Genomic DNA, 17,555 nt, shown 5'->3' on the forward strand with positions numbered 1-17,555 from the left:
GGGATGTATAGTTAGTCTTTCACAGCATGACTATTATGGAAGTGTTTTGCATGACTCCATATGTATGACATATATTTAACTGCTTTTATTCTCAATGAAGGTGGATAGGGAGGGAGGGAGGGAGAGAGTTTGGAACTCAAAGTTTTGAAGATGAATGTTGAAGGTTGTTTTTACATCTAACTGTGAAATAAGATACATAGGCAGTGAAGCATAGAAATCTATCTTGCACTACAGGAAAATAGAAGGGGAAGGGGATAAGAGAAGTGGAAGGTTATAGAAAGAACAGATTGGGGGGAAGGGCAATCAGAAGCAAAACACTTTTGAGGAGGGACAGGGTGAAAGAAGAGAAAGAATAAAATAAATGGGGGTAGGGGAAATAGGATGGAGGGAAATGCAGTTAGCAATAGTAACTGAAAAAAATGTAGCAAGTTTCTCTGTTAAAGACCTCATTTCTCTAACATATAGAGAAATATGACAAATTTATAAAAAATAAGAGCGATTCTGCAGTTGAAAAATTACCAAAAGATATAATCAGTTTTCAGATGAAGTAATTAAAGCTGTCTATAGTCACATGAAAAAATATTCTAACACTATTGATTGGATAAATGCAAGTTAAAACAATTCTGAAATACTACCTCATATGTAATGTATTAGATAAAAGAACAGTAAAGGTAAATGACAAATGATGGAAAGGATGTGGGAAAATGAGACATTAATGCACCATTGGTGGACTTGTGAACTGATTCAATCATTCTGTAGAGCAATTTTGACCCGTGGCCAAAGGACTATAAAACTATGCATGCTCCTTCACCTAGCAATACCACTCACTACTAGGACTGTATCCCAAAAGAAATTTAAAAAAAGAAACAGAAAGGAAAATGACCTATATGGACAAAATATTTATAGCAGTTCTTTTCTGGGGGTAAAAAAAAAAAATAGAAATTGTGGAGATGCACATTAGGGAATGGCTGAATAAGTTGTGGTATGTAATTATGATGGAATACTATTGTACTCTAAGAAATGATGAGCAGGATGCTCCCAGAAAAACCTAGAAAGGTTTACATGGGCAAATGCAAAGTGAATTGTACTGGGTACAAAGCAACAGCAATACCGTAAGATGATCAGCTGTGAATGACTTAGCTGTTCTCAGCAATCTATGACAAATCTGAAGGAGTTAGAATGAAAAATGCTATTCATCCCCAGAGAAAGAACTGATGGTGCCTGAATACAAATTGAAACAACTTTTTTTTTCCACTTTATTCTTCTTGATTTTTTTTTTGTCTATGTTTTCTTTCAAAACATCACTGTTATGGATATGTTTTGCATGACTTAACATTTATAACCTATGTGGAATTGCTTGTATTCTCAATATGGTGGTATGGGGAAGGAGGAAGAAAGAGAATTTGAAACTCAAACTTTTAAAAACAAATGTTAAAAATTGTTTTTACATGTAACTGAGGAAAATTAAATATTAAATAACTACAAATATACTAGCTTGTGTGTAGAGATAGTAGTTGTGTTGCTACAGATGTGATGTATTGAATGAACTTTCACTGTATTAATGGTTTTGCTAAATTGTTTTTTGATGTTACAAGGGGCTTCTCACTAAGCCAGAGTAATCTGTAAATGCTGGAAGGTACAACGAAACACGAATCTATTTCTAAAAGGAAAGAAGCTGTGAAAGCAAAGTAGAGATGGTAGTGAAGATAAATTTCATATTTTTGAGCTTTAACATCTACTAGTCACAGTATAATATCTGTAATTCTCATTTTCAGATGGTTCCCCAAAAGAGGAGAAGAAAGTTAGCAGGATGGTGATGAAATATTGGGCCAACTTTGCTCGGAATGGGTAAGACAAGTAACAAAGAGGGAAAGATTTTTTTAAATATTGATAGATTTTGTTTTTACATCATTTATGTTTCCAAATATATCTCTCTTCTCTTTTCCAAATATTCTCCTATATAACAAAGAATCAAAACGAAGGAGAAATATTTTTAGAAAAACTAGTCAACATATTAACCATATCTGACATAAGATGTAGAATTTCATACTCATGTTGCCTCCCTTTCACAAAGAACAGAAGTATATTCTCATCCCTTCTTTGGGCTAAGGATTCTGTTTCAGATTGTTCATAAGGTTATTATTCTTTCCATTTACATTGCTGAAGTTATTGTGTATAAAATTTTGCATAATTTCATATGTTCTCCCATTTTATGTACATTTATCATATTTTTATTTCTTATAGTTCATTAGTATTCCATTCGTTTCAAGTAGTAAAATATATTAACTTTCTCCAATTGATTTAAAAATATGTACTTTCTCCCCAGGTCTTTACTACAAAGTGCTTTTGTAGTAAATTAATACATTAACCACATCCCAAAAAATGATGCCTCAGTTTGCAGACTGACTTCATCACCTCTTTATCTGGAGGTGGGTTGCATGTTTCATCATGCATCCCCTGGGATTATGGTTGGTTCTTGTGTTAATAAGAGTTCATAAGTCTTTCAAAGGTGTTTGTCTTTACAATATTACTATCACATAAATTTTTCTACAGGTTTTACTCAGTTTGCTTTGTATCCATTCATACACATCTTCTTAGTTTGAAACTGTTGTCAGCATTTCTTATAGCACAATATTATTCCATCACATTCATATACCCTAATATGTTTCACTATTCCCCAATCAAGGGCATTCACTTAGTTTCCAATTTTTGCCACCATGAACAAAATTTTTTGTACAAATATGTAATTTTCTTATTTAAAAAAATATTTGGGTTATAGACTTCATAGTGTTATTGTTAGTTCAACACACTTAGTTCATGTATTATTGTTTTTTAAAGTACATGTAATGACTTATCCAGTATTGTTCCAAATTATTTTCTAGAATGACTGAACCAATGCATAGCTACAGTGCAATAGTCCTACAACATTACCCTTCCCCCTCCCCGTTTGTCACTTTCCCTTTTTGTCATTCCCTTTTTAGTCAATCTGATGAGTGTGAGGTAATATCTTAGAGTTACTTTAATTTACATTTCTCCAATTACTGGTGGCTTACAACATTTTTTCATATGACTTGAAATTCTTCCTCTGAAAAATGTCTCTTCATATCAAAAACACTTTGTAGTTTATCATTACAGCTCATGCTTGAGGGTAGGAGATGGAACCAAATCCACCCATCTCTATCCCCTTACAGTAAAAAATTGGATTCTTCCACAAGTAATTTGTTTTCTTGGGTTTGTCAAACACTAGTGTGGGGGACAGAACGAACCAATTACCCAAAGAAAGAAAGTCAGAAGCAGGCTTCCCATGAACAGGGAATTTTAATGATCTGTTCACCCAGTGGCTTCCTTCACCAAGGAAATCTAAATGAAGTCCGTGGTATGGAGGGGAAGGGGATTTTAAATACTGATCCAGTAGGACAGGGTTTCTCTCTCTGTGTCCCTCCCCTCTCTGTTCCCATTGGATGAGAGAAGGGCTCACAATCTCAAGACAGGAATAGTGTAGAGGAGAGAGGGAGACGGACTTGGACAGTCCTGCCTCCTATTGGCGAAGGGGCAGGATCCTCCACCTGGCCGCGTCATCTCTCATCCTTATTGGTGAGGAGGTGTGGCTAGCAGTTTGGCGGGCAGGTCCAGGAGGCTGCAAGGGCATTTTCTCTAGCCATTATTCTCTTCTCTCATTGGATGAGAGATGAGTTCACATTTGGGACTACTCTCTCCCATTGGGTGGGAAGGAAGAGTTAGCTGCCCCTGTTCTTTCTTTTTTTTTTTTTTTTGGAGGGCAATTGGGGTTAAGCAACTTGCTTCTAAGTCACATGGCTAGTTTTTGGGTTAAGTGTCTGAGGCCGGATTTGAACTCAGGTCCTCCTGACTCCAGGGCTGGTGCTCTATTCACTGGGCTGCTCCTGTTCTTGCTGTCTAGTGTCCAATCTTGCTCTTGTTGCCTAGGAGTCTCTCCTTGCCTAGGAGTCTCCAGTCTTGAGACAACTGGTGGGCAGAGCAAAAAGCTAGAAGGTTCTCCCTGGAAGAGAATAGGTTTTACAGAGAATCTTTTTAAGGAGAAAGGTGCTGGGGGCAGGGAGGGCAAAAAGGAAGGGAAGAGGGGTTCTGTGTTTTGTACTTCTTTTAGAGAAGCCAGAAGCCTATTTCTGGTAAGTCTTCACCAGACACATTTCACTCACTAGGTTACGAAAATTTTTGTTTTTGATTCTTTCTTATCAACACCATTTAAATTTTTTAAAAATTTAATATTTTCTAAATATTAGGCAATTTGTCTCAGTATATTTAGTATGTTCCTCAGCCTCCTCTTCTTTTTTTTAAACCACTATGACCACCTGTGATTAAATGTTCACTTAAACAAAAATCTTGCTTACATTTCCAGAAACCCCAATGGTGAGGGGCTACTAAAATGGCCTAGATACGATCAGAATGAAGAGTACCTCCACATTAACATCACCCCCAAAGTGGCCAAGAAAAAGAAGGAAAAGGAGATGGTGTTTTTGACTGAACTCTTGGCAAAGAAATCACCTGGAGTGAAGATGGAGCATACTGAATTATGAACTGGATGGATATGTTGGCTCTCCTTCACAAGAAGCCTTAGTGGAACTGGACAAGACATTTTTTTTTCCTTTGGCAATAGTATACAGAACTTTTATCATGAGAAAGCTTCTCAATATAGAAGTGAATGGGACAGTTCAGAATCAGGAAAAGATGCAATCAGCCATACATTAACACATTTGGAATAGGGATGAAGGGCTCTATAGCTTTGACATGAGAGGTCATGAGGATTCTGCAGGTTTTCCTTCTTTTCATAGTGCTTCAAAGCATCAGTTGGCTTCTATGTGTGGGGTTGACCTGGGTTGTATTAAATATAATCTACTTTAAAAAATATTTGTTATTACCTCTTCCAGTTTTAGTCTTTTTTTAAAACTACTTTATTAACTTCTGATTTACATCATTAGTTTCCGCCAGATTTTGAGTTACAAATTTTCTCCCCATTTTTCCCCTACCCTCTGCCCCAAAATAGCAGTCTCACAGGATATCTCCTCCTCCAATCTGCTCTCTCCCATATTTTCTCCCTTACCCCTTTTGACTTTTCCAGTGGATCTCTATGCCTCAGTGCCTGTATATCTTATTTCCCAATTACATGTAATATCCCCTCCAGGATCCTTGGCCTTACAATCTCAATCTAAATGGCCATGGATCCTGGAACAAATAGAGGCACTATGCTTTGTAATCCTGCTGACTACACCATAATGTAATGTAATGCCAAGCAAAGGCAACTTCCCAAGGTTCAAAATACCAGCATAGGTGCTCTCCATTTTATTCAGTGACAAATTAAGAACAGACAGAATCAAAATATATCATAATTCAAAATACAGCATTTACTAAGTGTGATTCAATAATCTCCAAGTACTACCTGATTTAATCAAGTACTACCCCTCCCCAGGATATTACATTCATTTAATAAATTACAAAGTCCCTATTCTAAATACTACTCCACAACTAGGCTATACCTTCATTTAGTCCATCACAAAGCCCCTCTTCTCAAATGAAGATTAGTTTCCAATCATAAGTAAAGTACATTCATTTGTTCAATCATAGAACACAAAAAGGTCCCCACCCCTGGATCACAATTGAATCTACCCCAGAGTTACAACAAATTTAAGCACAGCACTTAATACCCAAATGGAGGTCTTTTCTTCATCTTGACATGAGGCAAGTTCTCAGCAATCTTTGTTCCTGGGGGAGACAAAGCTTAGCAAGGCCACAAGATACATTGCCCATCTCTTCATTAATTCATCCTCTGTCTGCAGAACAGTCCTAGGACCCCTGAAAACATTAGCAAAACCCTCTTCCAGGATTTCTGTAAACATACAACAAGAAAATCCTTTTTCAGGGCTTTGGAACCAACAGAAAGGTTCCCAGATCCCTGCAACAACAGCACTGTCCTTCACCAGTGGACAGTATTCACTCTCTGTCTGCAGAACAGTCTCAAGAGCTCTGAACCAACAGAAAGGTTCCCAAACTTCTGCAACAACAGCACTGTCTTTCACCAATGGACAAATCTGGCAAAACAACATCAAAACAGACAGAAAAAGTACCAGCATAACAGCCATGTCTCCTCAGTCCTTGGCAGCTCTGGGTGGCAGGTCTCAAAAGTCCTGGGCAATTCAAAATGGCCCTCAGCAATCCTCTCAGTCTCTCTCTGCCTCCAAAGGTGCTGCTTCCAAAAAGTTCTTCTGCCTCTCTCTTGTGTCTCTCCAAATCTACCGTCACCAGCTCCTCCCACTTCAGCCCTCTCTTTTCCCGTCAACAAGTCTATCTCACAAGTGGGATTAACAAGCTCTGGGTTTTAACACAATCAAACCAAAAACCAAGCCAATACAGGGGAATCTTTAAATGCCATTACTATTACAGTAGAGTAAATTGAAACCTTTTAAAAATATATTTTAAAAGTATCTATCTAAATCAAAAGCAATCAAAATCAGCCTTGAGGATCCAGTATAAACTTTTTCAACAAATACAGGAGTGAAGGAAGAATGCCTATTCTCCCAACCTAGCAATGGCAATAAAACAAGATAAAAACTAAAAGCAAAAAGGTAAAGAAGATATAAAGTAACTTCTATTTGCTGATGACATGATTGTTTACTAAGAAAACTTTAGGAAATAAGATAAGATACTAAGACAATTAACAGTTTCAGCAAAATTTCTGACTATAAAATAAGCCCTGAAAAATACATACCATTTTTATATAATAATAACAAAATAGAAGAGACAATAATAGAAATAGGAAAACCCTTTAAAATAACTACAAAATGTACCAAATTAACGCATTGGGTACCAATTTACTAAAGTACACAAAATATTTTAATACAGAGTTCATTACAAAAGCCCCTTAAACAAATGAAGAATTCCTCATATAGTTGGAGGAATGGTTCCTGGAATGGGATTCAGTTTTCCTGACTCCCAGTTTGGTTCTCTTTGCACCAAAACTACAGCTTCCCCAGTTATACAAAATGTAGAGATCAAGCATATCAGTTTGTAAGTACCCAAATCCCTTGGATTTTGCGATGGACCCATCCATATTTCCCTTGAGGCAGGAAATCTGCAGTCAAGAAGATATGAATTAAAATACAACCTCAGATATTTACCAGCTGTGTGATGTTGGGCAAGTAATTTAACCTCTATTTGCTTCAGTTACTTCGATGTAAAATGAGGCTAATAAAATCACTACTTCCCATGGTTGTGAGGATTAAATGTGATTGTAACTGTAAAGTGTTTAACACACTATCTGGTACATAATTGGTATTACATATAATAATACATATTATTATTCCCTTCCCTTTCTACTCCCCATCTCCTTCTCTTTAAACATATCCATAAGAGATATATTAATAAGCCCCAGAGTCCTAGGAATAATAAGATTCTTCAGACCATTGGCCCTGAATCCAGTACCTGCAACTATCATCCAAGGGAGCAAATCCTGTAGAGAAGATCCTAGCTATTCCCAACAACTTCTGAAAAAAACATCAATCTACACAGCACAAAAACCAGCCTAGCTAAAGCAAAAAGGCACCATGAAAGAGAGACATAGGTGGCATGTGCCATTGAGCCAAACCACTGCTACTACCTCGACCACCACTCCCTCTCAGACCAAGGACTCAGAACCCAGGACTCTGAATTTAGGAGCCCTGGAAACTGCAACAGTCTGCTAACCCTGCTTCCAACCTTGCAACCATAGCACACAATAAGGGGAACAAATTCTATGACAAATAATCCTTCTATCTTTTTCAACACTTACCAACAGCTCTCACTGGGAATAGTTTGTTGCTCCCAAGAATAGATAAAATAACATCAGTCCCCTTTCCCCATGCCCTTCTAGTCCAGCCCTTGAATACTCCAATATTTGCAGAGGTGAGACCTGAAAACTGCTTTTGTAGCTGCAGCAGCCCTGAGCTCCTTGGTATCATGGATACTGAAGATCCAGCATAGAAATTACTCTACTTCAAAGTCCATATCACTGTCAAGTGATTCAAACTAAGAAATGGATATCTTTCATCCATGGAAATGCTGAGGTTCCAGTAGGGTTGTGGAGGGTCATGTGTAAAGAATTACAAAGACTCAGGCCAACTCCACACCAGTTGGAAAGATTTATTATAGTGTTGAGGTTTCACACTCTGGCAAGTGGCTAAGTCCCTTTGAGGAAAATAGCCCCTCAGTAAGGTAAGACACACACTTTTATAGAGAATATAATGCTGATTACACAATCAAGATTTATATACAATTATAGGAACATGATTGATAGGAGGGGATTGTTGAGGGATTAGGTAATGGAAGAGGGGTCCCAGCCTTAGTGTAACTGAGCATGTGGTTACCCATAATGCATACAGTTAGGGGGCATGTATGAATGGTAATGATATTATAATAAACTATATGTCATAGGTTCACTCCAGGTCAGCCCTTAACTATTACTATGCAGGCGCTAACATAGGGTGGGCCCCTTCTTCTGGTGCTGTTTTCTGATAGTATAGCTATTGTGGCCTTGTCTCTTCAAGATGGATAGTTAGGTATTATGGTCCTATCTTGGACTAATTGGATGATATGATTGTGATTGCACACCTGTTCTTGTGGAAAAGGATCTAGTGGGGAGGGGGTGGGGGGTGCTGAGTTTCTATCCCATGGACACACCTGTTGTTTCTGTGGAAACTAAGAGCTCAGGGAAGCCCTTGTTGTTCTAGTGAGTGGTGAGCATAAATTAGGACATTGGCCGGGGGTGGGGGTGGGGTGCCCTAAGTAGATACAGTGGGACTATACTGGAGTTTGGATAATGGAATAGAGGGCAGTTCTGTTAGGACTCCATCAGAAGTAGCATTAAATTAAATGCATTACCATCTGCTTTGCTTCTATAATCCTAAGGATCTCAGGGTTTTTCCATGTAATCTGTAGCTGAAATATCCTATCTGTTGTAACTTCCCCTTTTAGAAAATATCTGCCTTGACTTCCAGGAGTCAAGATAGTGGAGTAAGCAGTAAATCTCCATAGCTCTCTCATATTTACCTCCAAACAACCATAAAACAATTCCCCTAAGCAAATCTTGGAACAGTAGAACCAGTAAAAAGACAGGATGAAACAATGTTTGATTCCAAGAAATTGGAAGATTGGCAGGAAAGATCTTTCTCACTTCAGTAAAAGGGGAAAAAAGTCAGGAAAAGAAGCTTCCCAGCAAGCCTCACCTCAAACAACTAGCAGCAGATCCTAAGCCCAGTGCAAGAGAACAGGCAAACACCAAAACCAGGACCCTCTATGTGCTTCAATATCTCCAGGGAAACAGGCACATTCCAGCTCTGAGAACCTCCACATTCTTTAGCATAGTCCCAGGCAAACAGGCAACCTCCTAGGGTCAGACCTCCACAAGCTTCAGTGTAGCTCTAAGCAAATAGGCAGCCAACAGCAGCCAGACCACCACATGTTTCAGTGTTATCCACAAAGAAATGCAGATATAACCCACCAGCCTCAGTACATGCCAGACACCAGCACTAGAACCCCGCCCCCGCTCCAGGTTACTGCAGCATACTATCAAACATGTGGACCCCCTGCGGACACAAAGGCAAAACCAGTGCAGCATCAGGTAAACAGCCAGGGCCTATATAGCCCTGGCACAAGAAGCCTAAGATAGTATCCATTCCACCCAGGGAACAGAGCTTAAATTTAAAAGAAAGGAAAAATAGGTGAAAAAAAGATGAGTAAAAACCAACAAAAGAGAATCTGAATATAGAAAGCTATCATGGTGAGAGGTAGTATCAAGACACAAACTTAGAAGAGAACAACAATATCAAAGTACCCATAGGCAAAACCCCAAAGAAAAAATGGGAAGTGGTTTCAAGCCCAGATAGAACTCATGAAAGAGCTCAAAAGAGATTTTAAAATTTGAGGTAGGAAAAAAAAAACTATGAAAAGAAATGAGAGTGATGAAAGAAATTCAACAATATGAAAAAAGTCAACAGCTTGGTAAAAGAAAACAAATGCTTAAAAAGTAGAATTAGCAAAATAGAAAAGGGGATACAAAAGTCCACTGAAGAAAATAACTCCTTAAAAAGTACAGTTCATCAAATAGAAAAAAAAAACAGTACAAAAGGTAATTGAGGAAAGCAACTCCTTAAAAGTTTGAATTGGGCAAATCGAAGCTAATGACTATGAGATATCAACAATCAAAAGAATAAAAAAAATCAAAAGAAAGCAAAAATAGAAGAACATGTAAAATGTCTCATTGGAAAGGCAACTGGCCTGGAGAATAGAATAAGGAGAGAAAATGCCAGTATCATTAGACTACCTAAAAGTCATAATTAAGAGGAGAACATGAGCAGGATATTTTGAGAAATTACCAAGGAAAATTGACCTGATATCCTAGAACCAGAGGACAAAATAGGCATTGAAAGAATCCACCAAACACCCCAGGAAGGAGATCCCAAAATAAAAACTCCAAGGAGCATTATAGCCAAATTTCTGAACAATTAGATCCAGGAAAAAATATTACAAGTGGCCAGAAAGAAACAATACAAGTATCTAGAGCCACAATAAGGATTACACAGGACTGTGCAGCTGCAACATAAAAGGATGGGAGGTCATGGATATTCTGGAAGGCAAAGGAGCTAGTATTACAACCAAGAATCCACTACCTAGTGAAATTAAGCATAATAAATTCAAGGGGGAAGCAGATGTTTAATGAAATAGAAGGATTTTAATCTTTCATAAAAAGAATAGAAATAAACAAAAAAATCTGATCCCCAATATCAAGACCCAAGAGAAGCATGAACAAGTGAAAAAGAAAAAGAAAATAACATATTCAATAGAGTTAAACTATTTATAACCCTACATGGGAAGATGATATTTGTAATACTTAAAAATTATACTAGCTAGAAGAAAAACACATTGAGTTTAAGGGTATGGGGTGAACTTGAAGGAAGATAAAAATAATTAAGGGATGAGAGAGAAATGTACTGAGTAGAAAAGGAAAGAAGAGGTAGAATGTGGTAAATTATTTCACATTAAGAGATGCAAAAGGGGAGTAGAAGCAGGACATCCCTGCTGCTCCAGCTTCCACCTTCCCCAATCCATGTAAAAAGGGGACTCTAAACAAACTTTGGAGTGGTAGAATCCACAAAATGACACAGAGAAGCTAACCTCCTGCTGAGGACAGCCTGGCAGGCCAGCAGGAATCCGCCAGTGTAGAGCTCTGGGAGCCAGCGGAGCTGATCCCAGCTGCACACCAAGGCTTTAGCTCCAGGGCGGGCCTGACCAGCCACCAGCAGGAGGGACTCCAGATCAGCAGCAGCTGTGGCCATTTCCAGATTTATCAACACATAGATGCGAAGGACAAAGTGAGAGGTCAGTGCAGTCCGGACTTTGGGACCCAGTAAGTGGGAGTGCATGGCTTTTGCCCCCTGGGATGAGAAGCCGCTGAGACACTGTCACAGCCAGCCAGCACCACATGGCAGCTTCAGCTCCTGCAGAGTATCGGGGGACTAAGCACCAGTCTGAGAGGTAATCGCTCTTGCTTTAACATGCTTGGATCTGGATTGTGGTCTAGGGTGGAGGTCCTAGAGTGTGTGACCAGCTTGCCAGAGCATATGAAGGCTTCAGAGAGGGCACCCAACTAATACCTCCAGCAGCTAAGGAAACCCCAGCATTTTGGAATGAAGCTCTCCTGTCTGGTGGCAGAGTGCTACTGTGGCAAAAAGCCCAGGGGTCAAGTGACTAAGTGGTGATATAACCAGGCAAAGGAAGAAAAGCAAACAGAAGAATTCAATATTAGAATCCTATATTGGGGACATAAAGGACCAAAGCATGGAACAGGAGGAAGACAGTGAAGTCAGAAATCCTGCACCAAAAGCTTCAAAGAAAATATGAGTTGGTTATAGGCCATAGAGGACCGTAAGAGGCAGATAAGAAAAGTGGAGGAAAAATTGGGAAGAGAAATGAGAATGATGCAAGAAAATTTTGAAATGAAAGTCAACAGACTTACTGAGGAAAATAACACCTTAAAAAATAGACTAACTAAAATGGCAAAAGAGGCTCAAAAAAGCAGAGGAGAAGAATGCCTTAAAAAGCTGAATTTGCCAGAGTGAAAAAGAATCTCAAAAGCTCAATGAGGAGAATCATTGCTTCAGAATTAGATTGGAGCAAATGGAAGCTAATGCCTTTATGAGAAATCAACATGCTGTTAAACAGATCCAAACAAATGAAAGAATAGAAGGCAATGTGAAATATCGCATGGGAAAAAAAAAAAAAAAACACTGACCTGGAAAATAGATCCAGGGGAGATCATTTAAAAATTATTGGACTACCTGAAAGTCATGATTAAATAAAGAACCTAGAAATCATCCTCCAGGAAGTTCTCAAACTGCCCTGATGATTTAGAACCAAAGGGCAAAATAGAGGTTGAAAGAATCCACCAATCACCTCCTGAAAAAGATCTCAAAAAGAAAACACCAAGGAATATATATTTTTTAAAGCCATGGGAGTTAAGTAACTTGCTCAAGGTTACACGGCCAGTTATTTCTGAGTGTGGTGCTAAGTATCTGAGCCCAGGATTTGATCCCCAGGTCATCCCGACACTGGAGCCAGTACTCTTACTTGCTGGGCCACCTGGCCACCCCAACACCAAGGAATATTATAGCCAGGTTCCTGAATTCCCCGAGCAAGGAGAGAATATTACAAGCAGCCAGGAAGAAACAATTTGAATATTGTGGAAACACAATCAGGATAACCCAGGATCTGGCAGCTTCTACCCTGAGGGATTGAAGGGCTTGGAATATGATATTCTGGAGGTCAAAGGAGCTGGGATTAAAACCAAAAATCACCTACCCAGCAAAACTGAGTATCATGTTTCAGGAGAAAATATGGTCATTCAGTAGAATAGAGGACTTTCAAGCATCCTTGATGAAAAAAAAAAACATAGTTGAATAGAAAATTTGGCGTTCAGATACAAGAAGCAAGAGAAGCATAAGGTAAACAGGGAAAAGAAACCATAAGGAACTTATCAAAGTTGAACTATTAACATTCCTCCATGGAAAATGATAATTGTAATTGATGAAACGTTTCTCAGTATGAAAATAGTTGAAGGGAATACAAATATATATGTCTATTTTGGAGGGTATATGGGCATATGAATACATATGTGAATGTGTGTAAATATGTTTAGAAGTATACAGAGACAGAGGGCACAGGACAATTTAATAGGAAGGGATGATACTTGAAAGGTGAAATTAAGAGGTGAGAGAGGAATATAATTAGAGGAGATGGGGAGAGAAAGGATGGTGTAAACTATCTCATATAGAAGAGGCAAGGGAAAATGGTTAAAATGGAGGGGAAGAATAGGAAGGCAAAAGGGAATGGGTCAACCTTATTCTCATTGAATTTGGCTCAGGGAGGGAATGACATACATACTAAATAGGGTATCTCACCCAACAAGAGAGTAGAGAGGAAGGGCATGAGAAGGGGCATGATGGAAGGGAAGGCAGACTGAGGGGAAGGGAAGTTGGAAGCACCCACTTTTGAAAAGGGACAGGATCAAAGTACAGAATAGAACAAGTGGAAGGTGGGATAGGAGGAAGGGAAATATAGTCAGTCTTTTCAATATATCTACTATGGTAATGTTTTGCATTAGCTACACATGTACAATCTATACTGAATTTCTTATCTTCCCAGTAAGGGTGGTTGACAAGGGAGGAAGGGAATGAATCTGGAATTCAAAGTTTTAAAGTCAAATGTTTAAAAAAAAAAAAATATATATATATATATATATATATATATATGTGTGTGTTATTATTATTATTACTACTATTTTACATGTAATTGGGAAATAAGATATACAAGCACTGGGGCATAAAGATCCACCATGCCCTACTGGAAAAGTTGAAGGGTGTATGGGAGAAGATATGGGAGAGAGCAGATTGGAGGAAGGGATATCCTATGGGACTGCTATTTTGGGGCAGTGTATAGGGGAAAAACGGGGAGATAATTTGTAACTCAAAATCTGGCGGAATTGAATGATGAAAATCTGAAATTAATAAAGCATTTGAAAAAAAGATTAAGTGGGTCAAAGAAGAAATCATAGAAACAATAATCAATTTCATTAATGAGAATGACAACAATGAGATGACATACCAAAATTTATGGGATGCAGTCAAAGCAGTACTTAGGGGAAAATTTATTTCTCTAAAGTCTTACATCAACAAAACAGAAAAAGTACAGATTAATGACTTGGGCACAAAGCTAAAAAAAAATTAGAGAAAGAACAAATTTAAAATCTTCAATTGACCACCAAATTGGAAATCATGAAAATCAAGAGAGAGATTAATAAGACTGAAGCTTAAAAAAAGCTATAAGACAAATACAAAAACACAACATTGAACTAATAAATAAATCTAGGGGCTGTTTTTTTTGGGGGGGAGGTAAAGTAAGATAGATAAGTTTTTGGTTAATTTAATTAAAATAAAAAAGAAACCCAATATGAAGTATCAAAAATGAAGACGGTAAAATGAACACCAGTAAAAAAGAAATTAAAGCAATTGTTAGAAAATATTTTACCTAATTGTATATCAATAAATCTGATAATATGAGAGATATCAATGGATATTTACAAAAATAATTGCCATGTTTAACTGATAAGGAAATAAAATGCCTAAATGCCATCTTAGGGGGCAGCCAGGTAGCACAGCGAGTAAGAGCACCGGCTCCAGTGTTGAGAAGACCTGGAGATCGAATCCCGGGCTCAGACACTTAGTACCCACCCAGAAACACCTGGCCATGTAACCTTGAGCAAGTTACTTAACCCCAATTGCTTAGGGGCGGCCAGGTGGCTCAGCGAGTAAGAGCACCGTCTCCAGTGTCAGGATGACCTGGATCAAATCCAGGCTCAGATACTCAGCACCACACCCAGAAATAACTGACCGTGTAACCTTGAGCAAGTTACTTAACCCTGATTGCTTTAAAAAAAAAAACAATAATGCCATCTTAGAATAAGAAATTGCATAGACCATTAGTAAAATCCTTAGAAAAAATCTCCAGGGCCAGAAGGGCTCACAAGTGAATTATACCAAACATTTGAAGAACAATTAATTCCAATGTTATTTTTAAAAATTTATTTTAAAAAAGAGGCAAAGAAGGAGTCCTATAAAACTCTTTTTTTATGATACTGTAATGGCAATATAATTTGAATATGAAGACCCCTTTTTGTATTGGCAAGTAAGCAGGTACTTAGCACTTAGTAATTTATCAAACCTCTGTGAAAGAAACAGAAGGTATGAACCCGTGTTCCTGACATAACAGGAAGGGGTTGGCTGAAACAGGAAGTAGCTAATGCTGTGTATATAAAAAAAGCCCCAGAGAGGCACAGTCAGAATTTCTTGGGACAAGAATCTGGAGGTAGAGCAGTTACAGAAGATAGAATTGAGAGCTGAGCCAGAATTTCCTGAGAACTTGTGGCAGTGGAGCTTTTTCTGAACAGGAGCCCAGGAACCCAGAAGCCCAGTAGCCCAGGAGTCCAGGATACCAGAAGCCCAGGAGCCCAGGAAGCCAGAAAGCTATCTACACTTTATTTTAACTTCACTGTTTTCTTTTGCAATGACTTTCAAAAGGGATGAACCAATTTATAACTCCACATTGCAGAGTAGCAATTTACCTCTTTTATGTTCACCATGTGTAGGGCCAATGCGATATTTATAGTGTCCATGTTCACAATAAAGACCATGACTATATGTAACATGTGAGGTTTGATCACAAAATATACCAGATTTTCCATATAGAGGCTAGAACTGAAGGATTTACTTAGACACCAGAAAACAGAATACCAAAATCAGTAAGCCGATTCCATCATAGTACCAAAGATATTCAGAAGTCATAATGCTGAGAGCCACAGCATCCTTAAACCTTCCCACAAACCAGTACAAGATCAATATTTACTCACAAAACTCTCTGTCTCCTTAATGAGCATCCTCTCTCTCCCACAATGTCTGGTTAGCTCTGAACCAGCTTCCTGTGGGCTCTGCTTCCCTTCAACAAAACTCCTCCCACCACAGGCTGCATGTGACTACATTCAGGCTATTAGGGGGAAGAGTTTACTTTCAAAGCAGGGGAGGTCTTCAAACTCCCCCTTAGTTCTATTAAGGAGCAGGAAAGATCTTCAAATTCCCTTTCCCATTACATTTGGCCCCAGGAACTTTTATGTATCTTACAAACAAAAATATCTTAATGATAAATGAAAGTTTAGGGATAACTGGTGGAAAAATTGGTGTCAACAGAAGTTTGCAACTATATAACAGGGATAATAGAAAAACTGTGCACATAAAACAATAGCTTAGGGTAGGGGCTTGGGCACAAGTGCCCTATCCTCTCCCCCACCCTGAACGAATGGGGCTCAAAATCTTGGGGTGAAGGGCAAAGGTCTCTTCTCCAAAGCTACTTCAAGCTGAAATTGGACATAGAGATGTCCCTGCCACAAGAGGTCTCCCACTCAAAAGGTCAGTTCTTTAGCTGTCATCTGGAACTTGGTCAATACCAGGTCCAGAAGCGGCACATCACAGTCATGGACAGGGGATGACATCTGTCTTAAGCAATCAGGCATCTGCAGGCAGAGGGTACCAATACTGCAGAAAACAAATATGGCAAACAAGTTTAACAGACAAAAAGTCAAAAAGAGAAAAAATAGTGTCAGCTGTGCTTCTGGAGTCTGTGGACTCACTATCATAACCTCATTCACTGTAGAATACATCAGTTAAAATTACTAGCTATGTGACTTTAGGCAAGTCACTTAACCCCAATTGCTCCCCCCCAAAAAAAGCAAAAATAAAACAAAAAAACGTATGCATCAATAAAGGGCATAATTTTGCAATCATCTTCTCCTGAATAAACAACAGCTATGGCATTGTCTTTCCTATGTGCTATAATCTCTGCAGCCTTTGGAACATCATCTGGTTTCTGCTTAACCCATACTTTAGCTTCCAATTTTATTCTATTAGCAGAACCAAATTCTTCAGTTCCTCTGATAGTTATTTCAGAAGGAGGGTCAGTTTTCACAAGTGGAATTTTTTCACAAGGAATAATAATCACTTGGGTTATTCTATCATTTTTACAAAACTGTATGGGTTATTTACCCAAATTTTGCAATGTTATAATAATTTCTCCTTGATAATTAGAATCTATTACTCTGGCCTATATAGGTATACCTCAATCTGCTAAACCTAATTTAAGTAATAGTTGTCCAAAATTATTTTTAGGGATTCTCATACAAATCCTAGTAGAGATTTTTCTTATTTCTTTTCTATCTAACCCAAAGTCTTCTAAACAATATAAATCATATCCTGGAGAACTAGGTTTTCCTGGATACAGTGCTGGGACATGTTGCCTCACAGTCCAATATTCAATATTTCAGATCTCATATGTCTGCTCTTTTCTAATTTGCAGATTTGGGGTCATCATTCTGTCTAGAGGCATACCTTCTCCCAATGGCCTATTATTCGAATTACATAAAGTAGTGAACAAATTATTGTTCCAAT

The 17,555-nt window shown here is 38.3% G+C and overlaps 1 protein-coding gene across 2 annotated transcripts in view; it reads left to right on the top strand.

The window, feature by feature from the left end:
* LOC138157033 (liver carboxylesterase 1-like) overlaps positions 1 to 17,555 on the top strand; it is a 280,580-nt gene that overhangs the window by 59,059 nt on the left and 203,966 nt on the right. Inside the window, exons 13-14 of one of the 2 annotated variants that reach the window (XM_069082452.1) lie at positions 1,776 to 1,848; positions 4,379 to 4,855. In XM_069082452.1, coding sequence (XP_068938553.1) covers positions 1,776 to 1,848; positions 4,379 to 4,556 — 251 coding nt within the window. In that variant the 3' untranslated portion in view covers positions 4,557 to 4,855. Of the gene's footprint in view, positions 1 to 1,775; positions 1,849 to 4,378; positions 4,856 to 17,555 lie in introns of those variants that run through there. The other variant, XM_069082453.1, reaches the window with a different exon arrangement.

Source organism: Petaurus breviceps, unplaced genomic scaffold (assembly GCF_028583685.1).
Source record: "Petaurus breviceps papuanus isolate PSGF00001 unplaced genomic scaffold, PetGlider_PUasm1.0 171, whole genome shotgun sequence".
Taxonomy (NCBI): Eukaryota; Metazoa; Chordata; class Mammalia; order Diprotodontia; family Petauridae; genus Petaurus; species Petaurus breviceps.